We start from the raw sequence: 21,581 nt of genomic DNA, 5'->3' as shown, positions 1-21,581 counted from the left end.
ATGGATGGGTAACTAGCCTCATCTGAAATGCCATGCAGATTCTTCCACCTCTACCTGTACAGCTAGAGAATAGGTTTGCTGTAGCCTTATGGACTTGGAAGTTACACTTCTTGCTACATTAGCCCCACTGACTTTAAAAATAAAAAAGGAGGCACGGAGGAGGGTGGCGGAGGGGAGAGACAGCTTTTTCTGAACCAACCAATGACAAAAAGCAGAGATTTTTGTTAGTCATGTAAAGGTTCTCCATGTTTTTCCCTCCAGAATTGGATCCCAGAGCAGCCTTCACACATTTGAGAGCCTTGTTTGTCTTAGGTATGAAACATGAGAACAATTTTACTTTTTTTGGTCAATTATTAAACTGATTGTTTCATTCAACATATATGAGAGCAGGGGCCCAATCCTTTCTTGCTTGAAGACATTTGAAAAGAAAATGCTGTGATTTATATATGCACACACAAATTCATATACATACTTTGCATTTAGTTTCGCTTTAGTCTTGTAATAAGTGATCTTTACAATACAATCCCATCAAATGTCAGCTACTCTGTGATTCTCAGGGAGGTTGCAGAGAAATTATCTGTAATTATGCAGCCACTGAAATAAATTGCAAACCTTTAGTTTGTTTCAGGAAGGCCATTTCTCAATCCTGTAACTCAGCACTGGTAGATAAGATAAAGCAATATAGTGTTCTACCTAACCTTCAGGCACTTTGGGTCTGACTTGAAAACCAAGTCAGGTTTTCTGGCCCAAGCCCTTTGGTAATTAAAAGTGTATGTAGTTATAGAGAGGGAAAGAGGGAGATAAAATGAAATGAGAACTGATGAGTATAGGATTCAATCTAAATCTCAATCAAATTTCACATGTGGTGGATATGTGAACATATAAAGCCCTTCTGGCAGAAGGCATTTACAGAAATAAGCTATATTACGGGTCAGCATGTGGAATGCTCCTCAAGTTTGGGTTTAACTATTTTTAAAAAAGGGCAATCTGACTTTTCTTACAACAAACTAATTACTTTTCTTTTTATAGCAGCATGCCTACTAGAGGCACAGAAATGGAAAGGATTGGAACTTCTTTGTGTATCTCATTGAAAACAGAATGTATGGTCTATTGCTCTATCAGAAAAGAATAACAAAGAGATTACATGCATTGAATAATAGTAGATGATTTTGTTGAAATTGTGTTTTCAACATGCTTTTATAAAATATAACCCTGAAGAATAGCAACCACCGAAATTACAGATTGGACTTGGGCGAACTTAATTAGATTAATCTGTCCTGTAGGGGGTAAGTTGGGATTTTGTTTTGGTATCTGTTTTCTTTCTTTGTAATCATTGTTATATATTGGAAATCAATAAAACTAAATTTATTTATTTTTTAAAAAAGAAAGAAACTGGTGAAAAGGCTGATTCAGAAGAGAAGAGAGTCAAAGTAGATCCAGCATATTTCAGCTGATACTTTATACTGAGCCAGCACTGTGGGTATATCAGAGTCTGAAGCCATCAAGCAGGCAGGGTTCAGAAGCCTGCTACTCTACCAAAAAGCTGGTCTAATAAAAGATTTCATATGTCAGATTCTTGAATCCTGGATCCTTTGAGATGTGTGGATATTTGCCAGGCTTTCATCCACACAGACAAGGGAAATGAAGGGAGGGAAGAAGGAATGTTGCATTAAAGAACAGCTAAAATTAGCTAAATTGTACCAACCTCTTTCTAAAATTGAGGAACAGCTTGTGGGAGAATGCTCTCTAGTCCTCCAGAATGAACCATTTTAATTCCTGCTCTGAAGGGATCTTGCCCTTGCCACACTGTGTGTCAGGTTTGGTTACTTGCTTATAGATGTCAGTAGCCTCTGCTGCCCTGGCTCCTCACTGACTGAGTGTATTGTTATTCTTTATGATTATTAGTTTCAGTTATCAGTGCCCAAAGTGAACATGGCATTTTACAGACAAATAAAATATGTCAGGAATTTATCCCAAATAGCCTTCTATCTAAATGAAGCATTGCACTCTTACATTAATGACACTATCTTCTTGCATTTTTGTTTGTGTGGAACCCATTGCAGAGGGATGGGGGCAGGCAGGCTGGTCCTGGATAAGACTACACATGATGGAGAAGATTATGGCAATAAAATATAAGTCTAATTTCCCCCCATGAGGCTTAGATTGCCGAAGAGTGAGGCAGACTTGAAAGAGCAGAATGATAATGATTTTCAGAGTGGTAGAGTTGATGGGAACTATCTAAGGAGTTATATCATAGTTAGTCCGATATACCAGCTAAAGGTATTGAATTTGTTTCCCAAACATAACTGCCCTGCTGAAAGTAACTCCGCCATTTAATTCAAACTGTTTTTTCTCTCCATTTTATTCAACTTCTGCCCATGCCATTATCCCATGCCTTCTGCTATCCCACCCCTCTAATCTTATGTACCTGCAACTGTGTATCATATTGCAATGTCTGTTAAAACAACATAACAGCATCTGATCAACATTAGAACTGACTCCTCCAAACTTCGGAAGATCTGTTAGTCCCTGCAGCCTTACTAGAAGTCGCCATTGTCCCCCAGAATCATGATGGATAATGTGCTAGAGCAGTGGCAGACTTGGTACTATGGTGCCCTGTGCAAGGCCAAAATTTGGTTTCCCCAGTCCTTCCCAAAGGCAGGTAAGGAGACACTCAGCTTTTGGAAGGAGGTGTGAGGGCTTTTTAGGATTGAAGAAGAGGAGCCCATCCACCTCCTTCCAAAAGTACTAACTAGACTTTGGGAAGGAGGCATGAGTACTCTAGGACCCTGCCAGAGCCTCACACCTCCTTCCCAAACCCCAGTGCCTCGCCTACCAGGCTTTGAGATGGTGTCTGCTTGCACAGCCCTAAATCTGCCCCTGGCAAGAATGTGCGACCTGCTGCTACTGCGTTCTGTGGGGAAGGAATTTTTTTGTTTCAGGAAACCTCTCAGTACAGCTTATTAATCAGAAGCACTAACAGCTATAACCTCCCAATCCTGCATTTTGTCAATTTATATAACCTAACCATGCTGGAAAGTATTGCCAGTGAAATAATACCTTAAATACAGACCTCTACCCCCCAGTAAAGACTTAGGAATAGGCCTGATAGGATTTTGGTATCTTGCATATGCACACATTGGCCTCAAAATCACGCCCCTTATTCTTAAATCATATCCTGTCATTATGTTACACAGATTTTAGAAAATGAACATTTCTATAAGAACAGGTTGTCTATGGTCATCTCCAGTGCTTTTTTCTAAGATTTTTTTGGGGGTACTCTCATTTTTCTACTCATATTGAAATACTGTCCCTCAGTGAGGCCAAACTTAGATTCATAAAATGTTTAGGGGTATGCGTACCCCCGCATCCCCTCAGAAAAAAAGCACTGGTCATCTCCAAACTTAGGATCCAGAGCTCTCCAAATCTAGAACTGTGTTTTCCATAATGCTTCATGCCATTAGTAATAGGCCTGTGCATTCTTACAGTTTTATTGATATTTGCATTACAGGTAACCTTTATAAAAGTACAGTGTTAAATAAAGTTCTCGTAGCATTTTGGTTTATTAGTTTGATATCCTGGCTAAATTCCAGCCTCAGTAATTCTGCTCACCAGAATTCTCCCTGCAGGTTCAATTGAAAAAGTTATTCTTCATTTCTTCCTGTGACATAAGTTCAAAGTAATTGTGGAATGTTTCATTGCTGTACTAAACCAAGCTACCTTCTATTACACAGAAAGCTGCATTTTAAGAGTGGAAGGCATGTCATTTTATAGGAAAGGAATAGTGAAAAATAAATAGTTTTCCTAAATTGGTACTGTTGTGTCTTTGCGAATAGACATGTTTTGCATGAAGAAAACCAATTATTCAAATATATGCTCAAGCCAAATTTACACATATAATGCTGTATATAAGCAAAACAGAAATTTCCTTTCCAGTTTCAGCTTGATTGTTTTGGCCAGGAAAAGATCAAGATGCCACTTCCAAGCTTTTTTTTTTTAAGTGTCACATATCTAATTCTGCACAGATGCTGAGCCCCCCCCCCCTTGATGGGACACATGTGTACTTTGTACTCAGATATGCGGTGCCTGGTTACAATAAATAAAGTCAGAGGCAAGTATTATTATGTCTTCAAATATGTGAAAGGATACATTGTTCTCCTTGTCAGCTGCGACATAAAACTGGAGTAAATGCTTTCCCAAGTGGCTACAGAGTCTGCACACAGAGGGATTGGCACATATCATGTGGCCCTTCAGAAAGTGCTGAACCACTCCCACCTTGCTGGCTGGAGCTGATGGAAGTTGTAGCCCACCATCTGGAGGACCACAGATTCCCTGCTCCTGGCATGAAATTGTAGAGTCCTGTTTATCAAGGCCCAACTCTCAATGCACAATGGACTTAGAACCATAGAATTGCAGAGTTGGAAGGATCCCTGAGGGTCATCTAGCCCAACCTTCTGCAATGCAGGAATCTCAACTAAAGCATTTTGACAATTTTGGGAGAACAGGTGAGGTCCCTGCAGACTGGAGGTAGGCAAATGTTGTGCCCATCTTCAAAAAGGGATGGGGGGAGAAGACCCAGGTAGCTACTGACAAGTCAGCTTGATGTTGATACCAGGAAAGGTCCTAGAACACATAATTAAACTGTTGGTCTGTGAGCACTTAGAAAAGGATGCTGTAATTACTAAAACCAGGGGTCGGCAAGGTTTACCTAAACCGGTGCAGCACGTTTAACTAAACCGGCGCAGCGCAGCGTGGGGACTCGCTTCCGCGGTGCCAGAAATCGCATCTGCACAGACGCAATTTCCGGCACTGTGGAAGTGAGTCCCCGTGCTGCACTGCGCCGGTTTAGTGCAGTGTGCGGGGACTCGCCAAGCGGGTGGCTTGGTTTGGGGGTGGCTCATGGGCCAGTTAAACGACTCTCATGGGCCGCTTGTGGCCTATGGGCCTTAGGTTGCCTACCCCTGACTAAGACCTACCGTGGGTTTTTCAAAAACAAGTCATGCCAGATGAATCTCATTTCTGTTTTTGATAGAGTTGCAAGCTTGGTGGATCAGGGGAACGTTGTGGACAAAATGGTTTTTTTTATTTCAGTAAGGCTTTTGGCAAAGTCCTCCATGATATTCTTGCAGAGAAGCTGTTAAAGTGTGGACTGGATGAGGTAACTGTTAGATGGATTTGTAGCTGGTTGACTGGCCGAACCCAAAGAGTGCTCATGAATGGTTCCTCACCGTCCTGGGAAAAGTGACAAGTAGGGTGCCGCAGGGTGAAGAAATCATACCCTTAATTTCATGGCTGTGTTGGTTGACTTGAAAACATATTGGTGGGCAGCTGAATTTTTCTTTTTAAAGAAAACTTCTAATAAAATTATTCATAACTTTGATTTAAACATATTAAACTGCTAGATAGATTTTTCCTGTTTCATATTGAAACTGTTATACCCTTAGGCTATCTCCACAAGTACCACAATATTTCTGGCTATAGATGTGGTTGAGTTATGGTTGCATTACAGCTTTCCCTATTGTCCGCGTAAGTTCCAGGGCTGGTAGAATCTACCCTTTCTGCTTTAGAGAGTATTTCAATGTAGCTGCAGTGTGAAGAGACGACTGTCAAAGCTACTCACAGCATTGCAACTAGCCGTTGCATAACCAAGTGCAATACGCTAAGAATACTAAGGGGAGTCACAGGAGAATGGCAAAAAATAACATTAAATGTGTGAAAGAGCATGTGCATTAATCAGCTGTCAGAGTAGTGAGGACTGCATTTTCCTTGTAAAAGAACTTAATTTACTGACTTGTAATTAGAGGGAATAGTCCTGCTACAATGAAGTTAGCTATTCATTTTGTTACGTTCTCAAAGTCTTCTTTCCCCCTCTTTATTAGCTTGTTCTATGAACAGAAGTCCAGAGCAATAAAAATCGATGGATATGTCATCCACTCATTTCTTTCAGCCTTTAAGTGGATTTGGATCCTTCTTTGAATTGTAATTATGCATTTGTTTGTTTTGTTTATTAATGACAGGACAATGTGTACAGTCCTGAGAATGACATGTTGAGGGTTACGGGTGAAGTGTGCGCACGTATATTTGCATTTGATTTCAGGAGTGTTAAACTATAGCAGGGTAAATGGTAATTAAACGATCAATGCATTACTGTATAAGCAAGATGCTTTATGAGTTCTGCTTTGAGCAAATGGAATGTTAAAAAGTTGTGTTCAGCTCTTTGTCTTTTAACCCGGGGCTGCATCTAGGCCATGATGCCAGGCTGCTCTAGATGCTTCTGCCATTGGTAGAGCCTGGTTAGTGAAATACACAGGAGTTAATTTGCAGCAACATTCAGCCGCCATTGCCCAGCAGCTGGTTACAGTCGGGTGACAGATACATAGGCCAGATTAGGTGCATGCACATGTTGACCATTACTGATTCTGTCCAGTATGCTGCTTTTTTTCACTTCATGCATCACTTCCTCTCAGTGTGTCTAAATGAGAGAAAATGAAAAAACCCCCACCATACTGAAACTGCTCTACCACCTTTTGTTAAGGGGAGGAGGAAGAGGAAGCGAAGGAAAACTGGAGTGATGGAGGGTGGGAAAGGTGGGGGAAGAGCTGAGAAAGTGGCACAGAGAGGGGGAGGAAGGGGAGCAGAGGAGAGGGAGAGATGAACCAGGTAGCTCCACCTGCTTTTGGCTCTGCCCATTAATGGCTCTGCCCCCCTGGACTTTCTGTGGGTCAACTTCCTGAATTGAAAAAAATGTTTCCTCACCTTGCACTGCAGTCCTGGCAGTTACTTTATTAGTTATAGACTGCCATCAATATAAATCCAGGAATTTGTTACTTTGGCTATTGACATTTATCTGGTTTGTAATGGAAATGAGTGAAGATTTGGGTGTGGGTCATGAAGCAACGAATTCCAGAGGTTCCCCTTGCATTCCTTCAATCAGCTTCTGGCATAACAGAAGGACAAGAGCTGTTTTAGTGCGATGAAATGGAAATCCCGACACCTGGGATGCTTTGTTAAACACTGTAGATATAGAATTAGAGCCTAGACCAGATCATAAATCTGAGAGGTATTTTTCAGTTATTTTAATTGGATGAGTAACATGAAACTCTAGTTTGCGCATATGACTAGACAATACTTCTTTTTTTGCTGATACTGACTGCATCTGCGTCCACAGGGCAAACCTCACTGCTATGATTTTCAGGCTGGTAAGACAATAGTAGCAACATGTACCTTACTGAGGAGCTCTGAGGATTAATTAGTTGCTGCTTGTAAAGTGCTTTGCAGATGAAAAGAGCTCAATGTTATTAAAACAAGACACACTAAAGTATCCTGTAGGGAGTCATCTGGCACTAGCAGGGTTGCACTGATGACCTCATAGGTCTTCTTCATCACTTCAGTGCTTAGAAAAAGAAGCCAGCATTTCCAGGGAGTGAATCAAAATTATATCAGCAGCTCCATTAGCTTGAAGGCTTGGAGGTAACTGATCTTCTGCCTCGAGAGCAAAAGTAATCACCTGAAGATGCTAAGAAAGGAAGATACGGTACATAACTGGCTGTGTCGCCTGCTGACTGATGTCTTCCTTCAAATAAAATTAGGATTGGCAAAAAGTTATCACTAGCAATTCTACAGCCTGAAATCTTGCATTTATCTCCACAAGGACTACATTATGGTCATGTAAATAATACTGGAACAAAAGATACTTCAGATTGACCTGGAGCGACTGTGTTAGCTGGAGGGAGGGAAGTCCTGCCTTCTTCCGCCTTTCCCCTTATCTTTAGAATCTTTTGCATAAAGGCTGGTGGAAGGTTCTTTTACAAAACTGATTGGAAGTGGACACAGATTTTGGCACAAACAAAGTGTAGATTCCAGACACGCTCATTTCAAGGGGATGAGCAGAGGACCCTGATGCTCTGTCACTGACGAACATGTAATTCTGGGTTAGAACAACAGTGTAAATATGTCTTGGGTATCCTCTCTTTTTTACCACTGTCATTTAATTCTTTTTCCTGCTCTTATTTAGCTTCCAGATATAGGCTAACATCAAAGTTACCACTAAAGTTGAAGCAACAAGTCCAGTTAATGAGCTTTAACTTGAAATTGAGCAAGAGATTGGGGGAGTGGGGCAGAATTCAATGGTAGAGCACATACACTGCATGCAGAATGTCCTGGTTTCAGTTCCTGGGACCTCTAGTTAAAAGGAACTTAGGTAGAAGGGCTGAGAAAAGACTCCTGCCTGAAACCCTGGAGAGTCTCTGCTGTAGCCTGTGCTGAGCTAGATGGACAAATGGTCTGTTCTATCCTAAAGCAGCTGCATGTGTTCAACATGGCAGTGCTCTGATCCATAAAGGGAGCAAATAATAAGGAAGCTAACATGACTATTTTCCCTCTTTTTCCCCTTTTTCTAGGGAGTGCAAGAGCTGAAAATGAGGCCCCGAGCAGAGTGCTATTCTTCAAAGTTCTGGCTTATGCTGGCAGTCCTGGCGACAACAGGTGGTGGGGCCTGGGCCCAAAAGAACCACCCCAGCATTGGCATTGCTGTCATCTTGGTGGGTACCTCTGACGAAGTAGCTATCACAGATGCCCACAAGAAAGATGACTTCCATCACCTCTCTCTCACGCCTCGTGTGGAACTGGTGGCCATGAATGAGACAGATCCCAAGAGCATCATCACCCGCATCTGTGATATCATGTCTGATCGGAGGGTTCAAGGTGTGGTGTTTGCTGATGACACTGACCAGGAAGCCATTGCCCAGATCCTGGACTTCATTTCTGCCCAGACCCTCACACCCATCCTAGGTATCCATGGAGGCTCTTCCATGATCATGGCAGACAAGGTAAATTATTGCTTCTTCCCATCTCAGCCATTAGAGTGGAGCTTGGAAATTAGCTTCTTCGTTCACAAAATGCATACTGTTTGTTAAAGGCACTGACAAACTCGGTCAATTGCACTGAAAGAATTCAAGCCCTGACTATCTAGATATTTGTCACTGAGGTTCTTGGAACAAGCAGCATCTTGTCCTTGGCAAGTGAAGCAGATCTGTCCTGCTTTGCTTTCTGTCAGTTATTACCAAATACCAGGTCTGCAGAATTGGGTTTATGTATTTGGCTTCATGGGAGTGGCGGAAAAACCTTCAGAAGTTCACTCTGCTGTCCCTCACCTTCTGTGACCTTGCACAGTTACAGTTCAAGGCCGAGGACATTGTGTTGGTGTGGCAATCATTATGCCCCATTTTAACCACTCATTTGCCAGTGTTATGACTCATAATATCAGGTTAAAAAACAATTAAATGCATGTTGTTAAAAATAATGCACGAGGGTGTCAAATGGGGAGAGTGTGTGTGTGTGGGGGCACTGGGTCTCCCACCAACATCCCTGCATGTGCTACCCTGCCACCTCCTCGCCTGATGTGCAAAGATCTGAAGGAAGGCTCTAAATGCCTTCAGTTGAACATGGCTAGAATCTTCTCCAAGATTTTTAAAAAAGACCCTGTGCAACCAGGTTGCCCAATAGAAGAGAACATTCTAACTATGTTCACTAGTTAGCATCTTCTCCTGGGCATAGGATGTTTGGGTGTGGCCTTGGTACATTTGCATGCCAGCATTTCCTACCCAGGGACAACTACACTACCAAACCAAGAAAGAGTGAACACATACATCCTGTAGACCCATGACATCCCCCCACACCCATAAGAAGCCTTGCTTATTTTAATTGCTTTTTCTTTAAGAAGAACATTAAGAAACCAGGATGATAAAACTGGAAGTGCCTCAGATAATCTGAATTTCCCACCAAAGACCACAGGAATAAGTATTTTGGTTTCACAAAACTGTCATGGACAAACCATTAATAAAACCAGCTTTCCTGCAAAACATTCATTAGTTTTAAACACATGTAAAACAAAACAAAAGAGAAAATGGAATTGGTTTAATTTAACATTCCCCTGTCCCCAGGGACTGTTTTGAGGAAGTTCAGTGATAACCCAGAGCATCTATACATATACATATATCCAGTGCTTTTTTCTGGGGGGACACAGGGTACACATACCCCTAACATTTTGTGAATCTAAGTTTGGCCTCATTGAGGGGCAGTATTTCAATATGAGTAGGAAAATGAGAGTACCCCTAAACATTTTTTTAAGAAAAAAGCACTGCATATATCAGGAGATATGAGTTGTTTTCTTCTACTTTGTAGATTATGACGATAAACATGTGTTTTCAGAGAATTATAGAACTAGGTCCACAGATGACCTTGCTCATTCTATGCCCAGAGGATTGACAATCCACATGTTACAGATATCGGTCTATATAATTAGAATTATGATGTGTCATAAACACAGAGCAAGTCCACTCTAGAAAGTGTGACCATTTTGTAGTCATTCATTCTCGTCCCCAGTCTGCTTTAATATGAGAAGCTCCCCACTTTGTGGTGTTAGCACTTGCCCCCAATTCATTTGTAGAGTACTACCACTGTATCTAAGATTAAAAAGTCAATCTCATAAGGTAAGTTCTCAGTTCTGGTATTCATCTGTTGCTCTTCTGTATACCTAGTCTACTAGGAAGAGGTCTTTCTATAATGTGGACAATGGTAAATGATATTCAGTCTACCAGCAGTTTGTATGCAGCTAACTATGTTTTTGATCCCACTAGCAGTACCTCTTTCCCTTCCAGCCGAAGAGTCTCAAGTGATAACCAACATGTTTATTCTTTGTGTCCCTCCAGATTGGTGTTTTATTGTGGGTGTATTCTGCAACATGCTCTTAACACAATAGTGCATTAGTGGTGGATTTATTCTGCTTTATTCTCAATGCACCTCCATTACTACCACATTATTTCTTTCTGCTGGACAAAATAAATAAATAACCAGAACATTTGTGGTATGAAAAGTTACTGGATTTTTAGCATGAAGCTACAGGGAATGTGCTGATTGGAAATGAAGCAGTATGACCACTCCAAAACTTTTTCAGGAACAAACAGTATTAAAAGCAGGATTGTCTACATAATGTATAGCATTATGAGCACAAATAATCATAAATGTGCAATAAAAAAAAATCTGCTGAAGTCTTGCATATCTAGTGTAATGGCATAGGACCCTTTTATACATCCAGTAGAAAAAAGTAGCAGAGCTTTTCTGGATTGCCCCACTTCAGGCTGTAGGTGGGGGAGGCTGCATGTTTGAATGCTATCCTATGGATGAAATTCCCTGAAAATAAGAGAAAACCCCCCACACTTCGTCAGGGAGAAGGCTAGGTTGAATCAATCTCTCCAACATACTAGTTTTGTATGTGCAATAAGTTTTAAAGATGGGAAGTGGTCATACTGGTGTTTCCTTGCCATCTGCATCCTAGAGTGATACAATCCTGGAAAAGATTTGCCATCTGATTTTGCTAAGCATATATGCTGGCCCATACTGCTTTGTATTACTGGATAGCATATCACGGTGGGGTGCTAAGGATAGCTGAGAGATGGAGGAGGTATGTTCCTTTGCACTGCCTGGCTGAGAGATAAAATGGCACTGGCAGCTATAAGGACTTGAGCCCAGGGAGCCATTGAAAGAGGCAGTGTATGTAGCAGTTCCATCTTACAGTCATGTCCATTGTATAGGGTGGTGTCAATGTCATTTCTGGGTTAAGCACTCGTAGAGCTATGTTCTCACCATGCTGCAGAGAGACCTAGTGGGGCACAGCTTCCTTCCCTTCCCACCAGGACATGCAGTGAACTGGTTGGGCAGTGGGCATGGGTTTCCCCCTTCTGCACACCTAGAAATGTGCACCAACAGTTTCTGTGGCTCCTGCTAGCCACAAAAGGTGCCAAAGACATGGGGAAGGAAAAAGTAGGACCAGGCCCAAAGATGCTTCATCAAGAATTTGGTTAAGGTGCTGAAACACACACACACACACTGATTGTTTTAAAAAAAATCAGTTTGTGATTTCAGCTTCTTCTTTCTACCACCTGTTGGATTGACTGCTAGGTCAAAGGCTATGAGACTTCCACTGGCTTTTGAGAGGATCTGCTCAGGAGTTGGGGACTTCCAGCTGAATTGAAAATCTCCTGCTGGGCATCTTCAGCATATCACCACTCATGGCTTTCCATGAACCTGGATCTGTAATGTAAACACATGGCCCAGCAGGACACAGGGTGGTATTCAACTAAGTTTTACTGAGAGAATGCATATTGATATTAATGAACATAGTTTAGTCATGTTTATTAATTTCTACTCCAAGTAAAGCTTAGTTGAATTCCACCACTTGGTTCCCAAATATCTGAAGGATTGCCTCCTCCCAAATCTACTTGCCTTGATATTAACATCACCAGGGGAGGCCCAGTTGGTCGTGCCACCACCTGCTGTGGTTCAAGGAGTCCGCAGCACATGAGAGGGTCTTCTCCGTGTACCCGTTATGTGTTTCTGTTTTGTTATTCAGAAATTGGACGTTGTTGCTGTTTTATTTATTTCAATTCTACATTGGACTTATTTTAATTATGGCATTTTTGTAACCTGCCCTGAGACTGGTGAAGAGCAAGCTATAACTAAAATCAGGTATATAATAAGCAGAGGAGACGGACTGGCAGTCCTTGAGTGGGAGCAGAAACTGATACAGGCCAGGAATCCAATTAAGAAATTTATTCAAGGGAAGTATAAAAAGGGGGAAATGGGGGAAACATTGAGTATGCACCATCAAAAGGAAAATAAAAAACACCAACTCAACCAGGAATATTAGTCTATTTAGCCTTACACTAGGCAAACTCATGTAGCAAAGACTTTTGTTGAGGGTTACTTTCACACACATTTGGTAATTTGTGGAGATGCTGGAAAGATGAGTGACAAAGTAAAGGAGCATGATGTTATGCTTTATGTTGCTTAATTGAGGTGATAGAAATTGATAGCTAGAAGAGCAATTGACCAATGGGAGGCATGCAGGCAGGGGATGCTGGAGGAACAGGAAATAAATGCCAGCAATTGCCCCTAGAAGATGAGAATTAGGATGAAGATGGGCATGCTTTTCCTCGTATAGTGATGCAGAATCAAAGGGATGCTGGTTAAGTATGTGACTGGCAGAACAATATGATATGGAGCCTGCTATTTCAGCCAACTATATGGAAAATTTAGAAAGTTAGGCTTCACAGGTTCCAGGATTCTTGACAGTTGCATATTATGGAGCCTCTACATTGCCACAGCACTGCAAGACAGCTTTAGGGCTTTCTCAAATGAGGCATGCATATTGTCCAAGAGTAGCCTGCCATAGATGTATCATAGTACATACTCCAGGGAAATAATGTTGGATTTATTCCCTGATTAAAGGAGCCCAGAGGAAATTTCTTTTTTATTCACTTTGCCCTGAAACTATGTTGAATATAGGGTACAAACAGCAAAAGAGTAATGTTCAGGCTAGATGCCAGTTGGCATGCCTTTCTTTACAGGGGACTTGGGTCTACTGAATTTGATAGAATTTGATAGGCTATTAAATAAATAATCAAGGGTAGAATGTCCAGTTGCAAATCTAGCTGGGGAATTTGATCAAGTGAGACTTACTCTTCTACATACCGGTCCTTGTAAATGTAAATTATCACTCTTAATACTTTGTGTTGCCTGATAATTTTGATGAAAAATACTAGTAGAGGACAGGCTCCAAAAGAAGATTGAGGTGAAATAGCATATCTGCCACTAACATTTGTCAGAGGAAACATGTCTTCTTTTAAATTAAGTAAGCCAAGCATACATAGTGTAGTAATGAAAATGCCAACTTCATGCTAATCTAGTGTATACTCTGCCAAATGATTTATAAAATATTAGTTTCATCATCAACATAGTCTTGCAGCACGGTAAAGAGTAACAAATTTATTATGGCATAATCTTTCTTTAATCCACAAAAATTTATAACATGTTAAATGTGTTGGTCTTTAAAGTGCTACAAGAGTCACGTTTTTGCTGCAACAGACTAATATGGCCACTGTTTTAGAAGCTGTTAACGTGAAAGGTCTTTTAATGGCACAATGTATAGTTTCCTATAGCCCGCAAATACTTTTTCATGTTTAGAATGTAGCAAATGTACGCATTTTGTATTGTCACTAGGCATGACGTGCTCTTACGTTTTCTAGATGAAAAACTTCAGAAACAGAGGCAGGAAGCAGAGCATGAAACAAGCAAACACTTTGAAACACAAAGTTAGGTACCGAAGCAACATAGGGCTTGCCTACACTTCTGCTTGTTCTATGCCAAGAAGGCATGACTCTGAGCAGTTTTCTGCTAATCCCAGTGGTTCTCAAACTTTTTTCTCTGGGCCACACTTTCAGAATAAAAATAATGTTTTGCATTATTTAGGATGAAATTGTAAAATGGTGATTTTTATCTTCAATGTATTAAATGTTTCCTCTGCTGTTGCTGAACCCACTTCGATTCAGTGAAGATAAGGGCATGTATAGATAGTGTTTATGTGTCCGTGTGAGTGCGCACACACTACTGTTGGGGAGATTGGATAGGGGTAGTCAGGTGCCTCACACACTGCAGTCCTTTGGAAGTGGCATTTGTGTTTAATTTTGTGTGTGTGTTTGTATTACAGTGGTACCTCGGGTTACATATGCTTCAGGTTACATACGCTTCAGGTTATAGACTCCACTAACCCAGAAATAGTACCTTGGGTTAAGAACTTTGCTGCAGGATGAGAACAGAAATTGTGCTCCGGCAGCATGGCAGCAGCAGGAGGCCCCATTAGCTAAAGTGGTGCTTCAGGTTAAGAACAGTTTCAGGTTAAGAACAGACCTCTGGAATAAATTAAGTACTTAACCTGAGGTACCACTGTATATGAATTGGTCAAGCCTCTTAATGTGGCCCTAAGTAATATCACTGAAGGCCATGGTGATGTTCACATGTGAGAAAGAAAATATTCGAGCTTGCAAATGGCTCTTAGCCAGTCAAAGATAGGATGGGTAGATCAAAGGTTGGGGAAGTGCAGCTCTCCTACAGTTCCCCAGCAAAGCATTCAGAGTATAACAACCAAGACAACATTAACTAATATGGCTAAAGTGAACAAAAACCTCTTAAAAACACACACACATTTTTTACAGTATGGGACCCAGAATTGGAAAGCTAACATGAAACCCTACAGAACCGCAGCTTCAGTTAATGTGATGGCCCAACGCTTAGACCTGGCCTCTTAAGGACATTGTGAATGGGGCAGCCGGGCAGGAGGAGAAACTAGTCTTGTCTCCGGCTCCCACAGTGCATTGTCATGGACTCTGACAGTGTGCCTGCACTATGTGTTCTGTTGTATTGCACATCTGCCTGCCTGCCTGCCAAGCCCTGCAGTCAATCTACAGCTGGATCTGCACATACTGGGTCTGCAGCAACAGACAAAGATTCTACACTTACCTTTTGCCCACTCTTTCCAGGCACAGGTCCACGCTTAAAAGCTCCATGTCTGAGCATTGTTGCTGTTGTTTTTGTCCTAGAGCAAAAACCGGCAAAAACCCACTGTTTAGCACTAAAGCAGAACAAATGTCAATTTGGGTTTTCTGTGGATTAAAGTTTGCTCCAATCAAACTTTAAATAGCAGGTGTTCATAGGGAACGCTTTGGAGCCAAAGAAAGGGTGCTTGGACACGGAGCTTTAAAAGGCAGACCGTGCCTGGGAAGAGCAGAGAAAAGCTAAGTGTGGATAAGCCTTGAGTCTATAACCAAGCCTAAATATGTGTGATTGGAATAATCACATATGTTTACCCCTGCCTTCACTTTCCTCCTCTTCCTCTATTCTTTTCCCCATGTGAAATTACAGTTTGTAAACTCCTCAGGGCAAGGAACCTATCCTATTGCACTCTGTAAAGCACCATGCACATGGATGGTACAATAATAAGAGCAACCGCTCTGATTGTGCTGGTCAATTATCTCTGGTGGGCTAGGGATAGAGATGAAAGCTGTTTCCTGGTGCCTTCACTACATATCTTTAGGGCCTGGGAGAAAACGTTCTTCTCCTCCCTGGCCTTGGGCTGATAAAACAATCTATGGCTTTTTAAATTGTGTGTATGTGTGGAGGGGTATTGTTTTGTTTGTCATTATAGTATGCATTTCTGTGTTTTTATATTGCAAACCACCCTGTGAACTTTGAATGAAGAGTGAGTGGTATAGAAATTTAATAAATAATAATAATAATAGTAATAATAGTAATAATAGTAATAATAATAATAATAATAATAATAATAATAATAATAATGCAGGCACGTGATTGTTGACTGACCAAGAGCAGATACTTGTGGTCAGAGCAGTTTTATGGCTACATGGTGCTGACTTCACTATCACTGCATCAAGTGTTACCAAATGACACCTGCCAGTAAAGGCCTGGAACCCAACCTCCCCCCCCCCCATGCATGCCTGCATGCACTTGCCTTGGTTGCTTATTTGTGGTGGCAGCAATTTATTAACATTGCACCACCCCTGACTGCTGCTGTGGACCATAGTCTACTCCTTCCATCACTGTCACAGAATTGGAGAGAAAGATGGATGCACTCTGCCTTGTTGCAGAATCATCTCATGTTTTCAGGCTATTAAGTATCTGGCTGAGTTTATTCAGATACATAAAAGAACTGAGAGTCAGCGAAGGATACTATCACCTCTTTCATAAATATATAAGAAGTTTAAGTGGGGAATGTCAGAATGTTTTCCCTTGCTTCTTATCACCCACTGGATGCTTAAAAGTGATTGTTAAGGCTTCACTAAGCAGACATCCAGGCTTTATCAGCATTGTCTCCACTTAAAGTATCAAAGCATCCATCTGATGGGCTTTGGGGGCACTGACACTAATGTAGCTGGTCCCCCTCCCTCAATTTTGTTTCATCCTATATCCATGTGCCTCAGCTTCAGGATCTGTCCTTCCAGTGAGCACTCAGGGCTGATTTCCTTCAGAATGGATAGGTTTGATCTTCTTGCAGTCCATGGGACTCTCAAGAGTCTCCTCCAGCACCATAATTCAAAAGCATCAATTCTTCGGCGATCAGCCTTCTTTATGGTCCAGCTCTCACTTCCATACATCACTACTGGGAAAACCACAGGTTTAACTATACAGACCTTCATCAGCAAGGTGATGTCTCTGCTTTTTAAGATGCTGTCTAGTATTGGAGATGCTGTCTAGCTGAGGCTCCAATACTTTGGCCACCTCATGAGAAGAGAAGACTCCCTGGAAAAGACCCTGATGTTGGGAAAGATTGAGGGCACAAGGAGAAGGGGATGACAGAGGCCGAGATGGTTGGACAGTGTTCTCGAAGCTACTAACATGAGTTTGACCAAACTGGGAGGCAGTGGAAGACAGGAGTGCCTGGCATGCACTGGTCCATGGGGTCACGAAGAGTCATGTCCGACTCTTCGTGACCCCATGGACCAGTGCATGCCAGGCACTCCTGTCTTCCACTGCCTCCCAGTTTGGTCAAACTCATGTTAGTAGCTTCAAGAACACTGTCCAACCTCTCAGACAACTGGCTGCTGGATGGTTCATTCCTCAACAGGAGGAAGGAGGAAGGAGGGAGGAGGTGGCAGTGATGGAGGCTAGCTGATGGGGAAATAGCCCTGGATTAAATGATAGGCTACCCAACATGGTGCTTTATACTAAGTCAGACAATGGGTCTGTCCAGCTCTGTAGTATCTTCACTGACTGGCAGTGATTCTTCAGAGTTTCTGACAGGAGCCTCTCTCAGATGTGCCTGGAAATTCCAGGGAGTGAACCTAGGATCTCCTGCATGCATAGCAGATGCTGTAGCACTGAACTACAGCCCTTCCCTACAGGCACATATTCATTCCAAAAATGATGTGTTTGCAATTCCATGATCCTCTTTTTAATGCCCACCTATCTCCAGCAGAGGATCAGGGACTTGCAGGTGGGCAGAGTCAGGATTTCACTCTTCTTACCAACTGCCAGGAATATAAAAAGAAAGCAATGCAATAATGAGCCTCTTCTCAAGCTTAGCCTTTAGTGGCATTCAGTCTGACCAGTTTGATTGCCACTGTTCAATGCTAAGGACCCACAGGCCAGTTGTAGCTCCTAGGCTGCCCGTTGCTCACCTCAAACATAGGACTTCTTCCTTAGCCCTTTAAATTGACTTGGAATGAAATGCAATTATTGGTGCTTGTGTGTCTAAACTGTGAAATATATCCATTATATATAAACATCATCATCATCTCTCTCTCTCTCTCTCTCTCTCTCTCTCTCTCTCTCTCTCTCAGCAACTTTAGCTAACCATGAATCTTGATTGGTTCAGGTTGTTTAAGTCCACACCACTTCTATTAAAAATGTCTTTCGAGCCTAGATTTGCTCACTAAGAGCATGTGGGAAAACATCTAATCTCACAATTGCTTATTTAGCCAGATTGACCAACGCTTTAAGAGCTGTGCTGCCGCTATTGCTAATAAGCTTTATATGACATTTTCTTTTAAATATGTGTGTTTCACACACACATTTATTAAATCAATTTGCACTATCCGCAGCTGGTCAAGTAGATTAGATTCTTGATTGTGGAATAGGCAAACCTTTATTATAATCTAACAATCTAAATTAATTTAATTCAATATTTTCTTTGCCCCAAATCAGCATCAAATTGAAATTGAAACTCTAGAGTGTGAAATTGACTTATCCTGCTTTCTTAGATCCTCAAATCATTCATTGGTAACTGCAAGGCCATAGCTAAGTGGAAGAGCTTTGCACTCAGAAGGTTCCAGGTTCAATTTCTGCCATCCCTTCCTGAAAAGTATCTGTGCCATGAAAGGCCTCTACCTGACATCTCAGAGAGCTACTGGCACTTAAATCAGTGCTAGATATACTGTTGATCTGACCCAATAAAATGCAATGCCTTATGTGCAACTCACAATTGTTTTTCAAAGAGTCACTCTCTTTGCCTCCCTCCCATTATTAGTTTGGAAGGAAAGGATTCTAGAATCTAAGAGAATTGACTACTGTTTGTCTCTAGAAACAATGGAAGAGTGTGCCCTTTAGGGTAAAGTCAAACTGTTGGAAAGTTATAGTGGCTGTAGAAACCAATATGGGAGAGATGTTTTAATGCAAGTGGGGCAGATGAAGGTGTCTGGTTTCGCAGCTACGGGTACACCATGGTATTTCTTCTCTCTCTCCTTTTCCCAGCAGTCATTCCTCCTCTGGTCACTGCTGTGGATACATGACCTCTCTGTCTGTCTATACATCACCTAAAAATGGAAGATAGTGGGAAGATGATAGGCTTGTGGCTATAATAGTAAGTAATATCTACTAGCCAAAAGGATTACTGAGGAAGAAATAGAATATTTAAGTGGAATATTCTCACTATTAAACAAGTGTATTGTGGTATTTTTCATCTGCTGGGATTGAACTAGTCATCTGAGTAGTTTACTGTGAGCCATTGGCATGGAGGATGACTTTCCACAAGCTTCTTATCACAATCCGGCCAGTAATATGTGTTTGTGTGGGTGTTATTTGGATAACTATTTCACTACATGCACATCTAAATCAGGCACAGAGGAACATGGTTTGTCACCATGCAGTGTAGCCCTCCAGGTCAGTCATACGTTAAAATTCAGGATAGGAAGCAAGGCACAACAATAAGTTTTTGGTATGGTAGATCCAAACTACTAAGAACTTGCAAAACAAAACCACCACCCTGGAAATTATTGAACTTCTACCATCTGTCCCAGATACAGTTTCTGAACTATCTTCTGGGTAGTCTTCATCTATAGGTCATAAAAGCAGTTCAGCCTTAACATTACAAAGAAGCTTATTCTTTAGCATAACATTTTATCTACTTAGAAAGTCCTTTCTCTTCTATTAAGGATGTTTTGTTGGATTTTCTGTTATTCTGAACAGCAGGTGACGGATGATTTCACTAACTGTTCTGTGGCTCCTTGTATTTTCCCCTAGGAAGCAGCTGATATTGACCACTGAATAAACTGATAGTTTGTAGTGTTACTGTATTTCTAGGAGGTGAGATCAGATAAACTAGATCAGTGTACTGTTGTTTGAATGAAAAGTCACTGAGGGAAATATATATATATATTGTAAAAATATGGGTTAAAATGGTCAAGGTAGTCTGCAAAATATTGCCAATAAGAGAAATGAAATTGAACAAAAACAAAACAATTATTTAGACTGGTTAGTGGAATGTGTTTCTTCATGGTGAACAGTGCAATCCCGCAGAGAAAAATATATTCTGTTGGAACGTAAAGCTGTTTCAAAATAGGAATGGACAGTGCATGAGAAACTGCATTGCAGAGACCAACTGAGCCACAACCAGGGTGGGTGAGAGGTAGATAAGAGGAAACTGCAAGGTGAGCAAACTACTAGATGCAGAAATATATGTGGAAAGGGCAGGTTGTAAAGAGAATCTGGTATGATCAAAGGGGGAAAGTTTCATTAAATGTAAAACCTGTGAGGCAATTTACAAAAGAAAGGGAGACATGATTCTTTTCCTTTCTGTGCTCTGATGTGCTCCAAGCCATCTTTCTGTGCTCCAAGCCATCTTTGTCAAGGTTTCATATGCGAATTATCATCTGAAGCTCCAGAAAGTGTTGGATGGGCTGGGAAAGCAAGATGAATGCAGGATGGGATGACAAGGAATAAAGAAGATATAAACTTAAGAGAGTCATTGTGTCCAGAGTGTAGTGCCCAGTTCTGGAAATCATTGTCTCAGGAATCTCTCTAGTTCCACAAATGCCTTGCTGAATGTCACTGCATCAACTTTAGCAATGCACAGTTGAATACCTCAGCTGTGCACGTAAGTTTATTTCTATCTACAACAACACACACACACACACACACACACACAGAGAGAGAGAGAGAGAGAGAGAGAGAGAGAGAGAAAGAAAGAAAGAGGGAGAAAGAAACAAAAGATGTGACGGGAAGAACATGTCTAGTTTCTAAAAGGGCACCATATAATAAATACTGACAATCATGTGTAAGCTTTCTTTATATTGTCAGCAGCAAGATTTGACCTATGCACTTCAAGATATGAGGCAAGCTTATGCAATCTGACTTACAAATCTATCCCTTGCACCTTGGCCCAAATATGTAATAGTTCATGGTTTACCATGTATTCAGCAATATCGTTACAGATACCTTGGTCACGAATGCACGTCTAATGCTCTGTAGGTCATAGCTTGTACCTCAGGATGAGTTATTACTTTTAAGGCTCCAGAATAGGCTGACAGCCATGGAAACTGAACCAGTGATTTTTCTTGAACTTCTTCCTTTTGAATTCACACTACTCTCTTCTCATACTTTCTCAAACTAGTTTATATTTTTCTATTAACTTGGTTTGAACACACTTGTGCTATTTCCATCTTGTGACTATACACATGTTGAAGCCTAGGGGCTTCTGAAAACAGCTTGGCCTATAATATATTTATTATTATTATTTATTTATCTAACAAATTGATAGACTACTTTAACAGTCATTGAGGTGGTGCATAAGACAAAAACAGAATAAAACACGAGTCCTAAAAATAGTAAAACAATTTCCATAAACTTAAAAAACAAAAAACCGTATTTACAAATTATAAAAATAGTAAAACAATCTATGCAGGTAATACAATTGGTATTCCATAAATAACTGGGTTACACCCCAGGGAAAGCTG

General features: G+C 41.2%; 1 protein-coding gene and 1 long non-coding RNA gene across 15 annotated transcripts in view; one reads left to right on the top strand and one right to left on the bottom strand.

Moving 5' to 3' along the window:
* GRIN2B (glutamate ionotropic receptor NMDA type subunit 2B) overlaps positions 1 to 21,581 on the top strand; it is a 291,546-nt gene that overhangs the window by 87,951 nt on the left and 182,014 nt on the right. For all 12 annotated transcript variants that reach the window (XM_083573738.1, XM_083573744.1, XM_083573745.1 and 9 more), the window contains one exon: positions 8,400 to 8,828. In XM_083573738.1, coding sequence (XP_083429864.1) covers positions 8,418 to 8,828 — 411 coding nt within the window. In that variant the 5' untranslated portion in view covers positions 8,400 to 8,417. The remainder of the gene's footprint in view (positions 1 to 8,399; positions 8,829 to 21,581) is intronic.
* LOC310743531 overlaps positions 1 to 21,581 on the bottom strand; it is a 53,304-nt gene that overhangs the window by 9,840 nt on the left and 21,883 nt on the right. The gene's annotated exons all lie outside the window — the stretch shown is intronic.

Source organism: Podarcis filfolensis (assembly GCF_964270895.1).
Source record: "Podarcis filfolensis genome assembly, chromosome: 10".
NCBI classification, from domain to species: domain Eukaryota; kingdom Metazoa; phylum Chordata; class Lepidosauria; order Squamata; family Lacertidae; genus Podarcis; species Podarcis filfolensis.
This window is presented reverse-complemented; position numbering and strand designations above follow the sequence as displayed.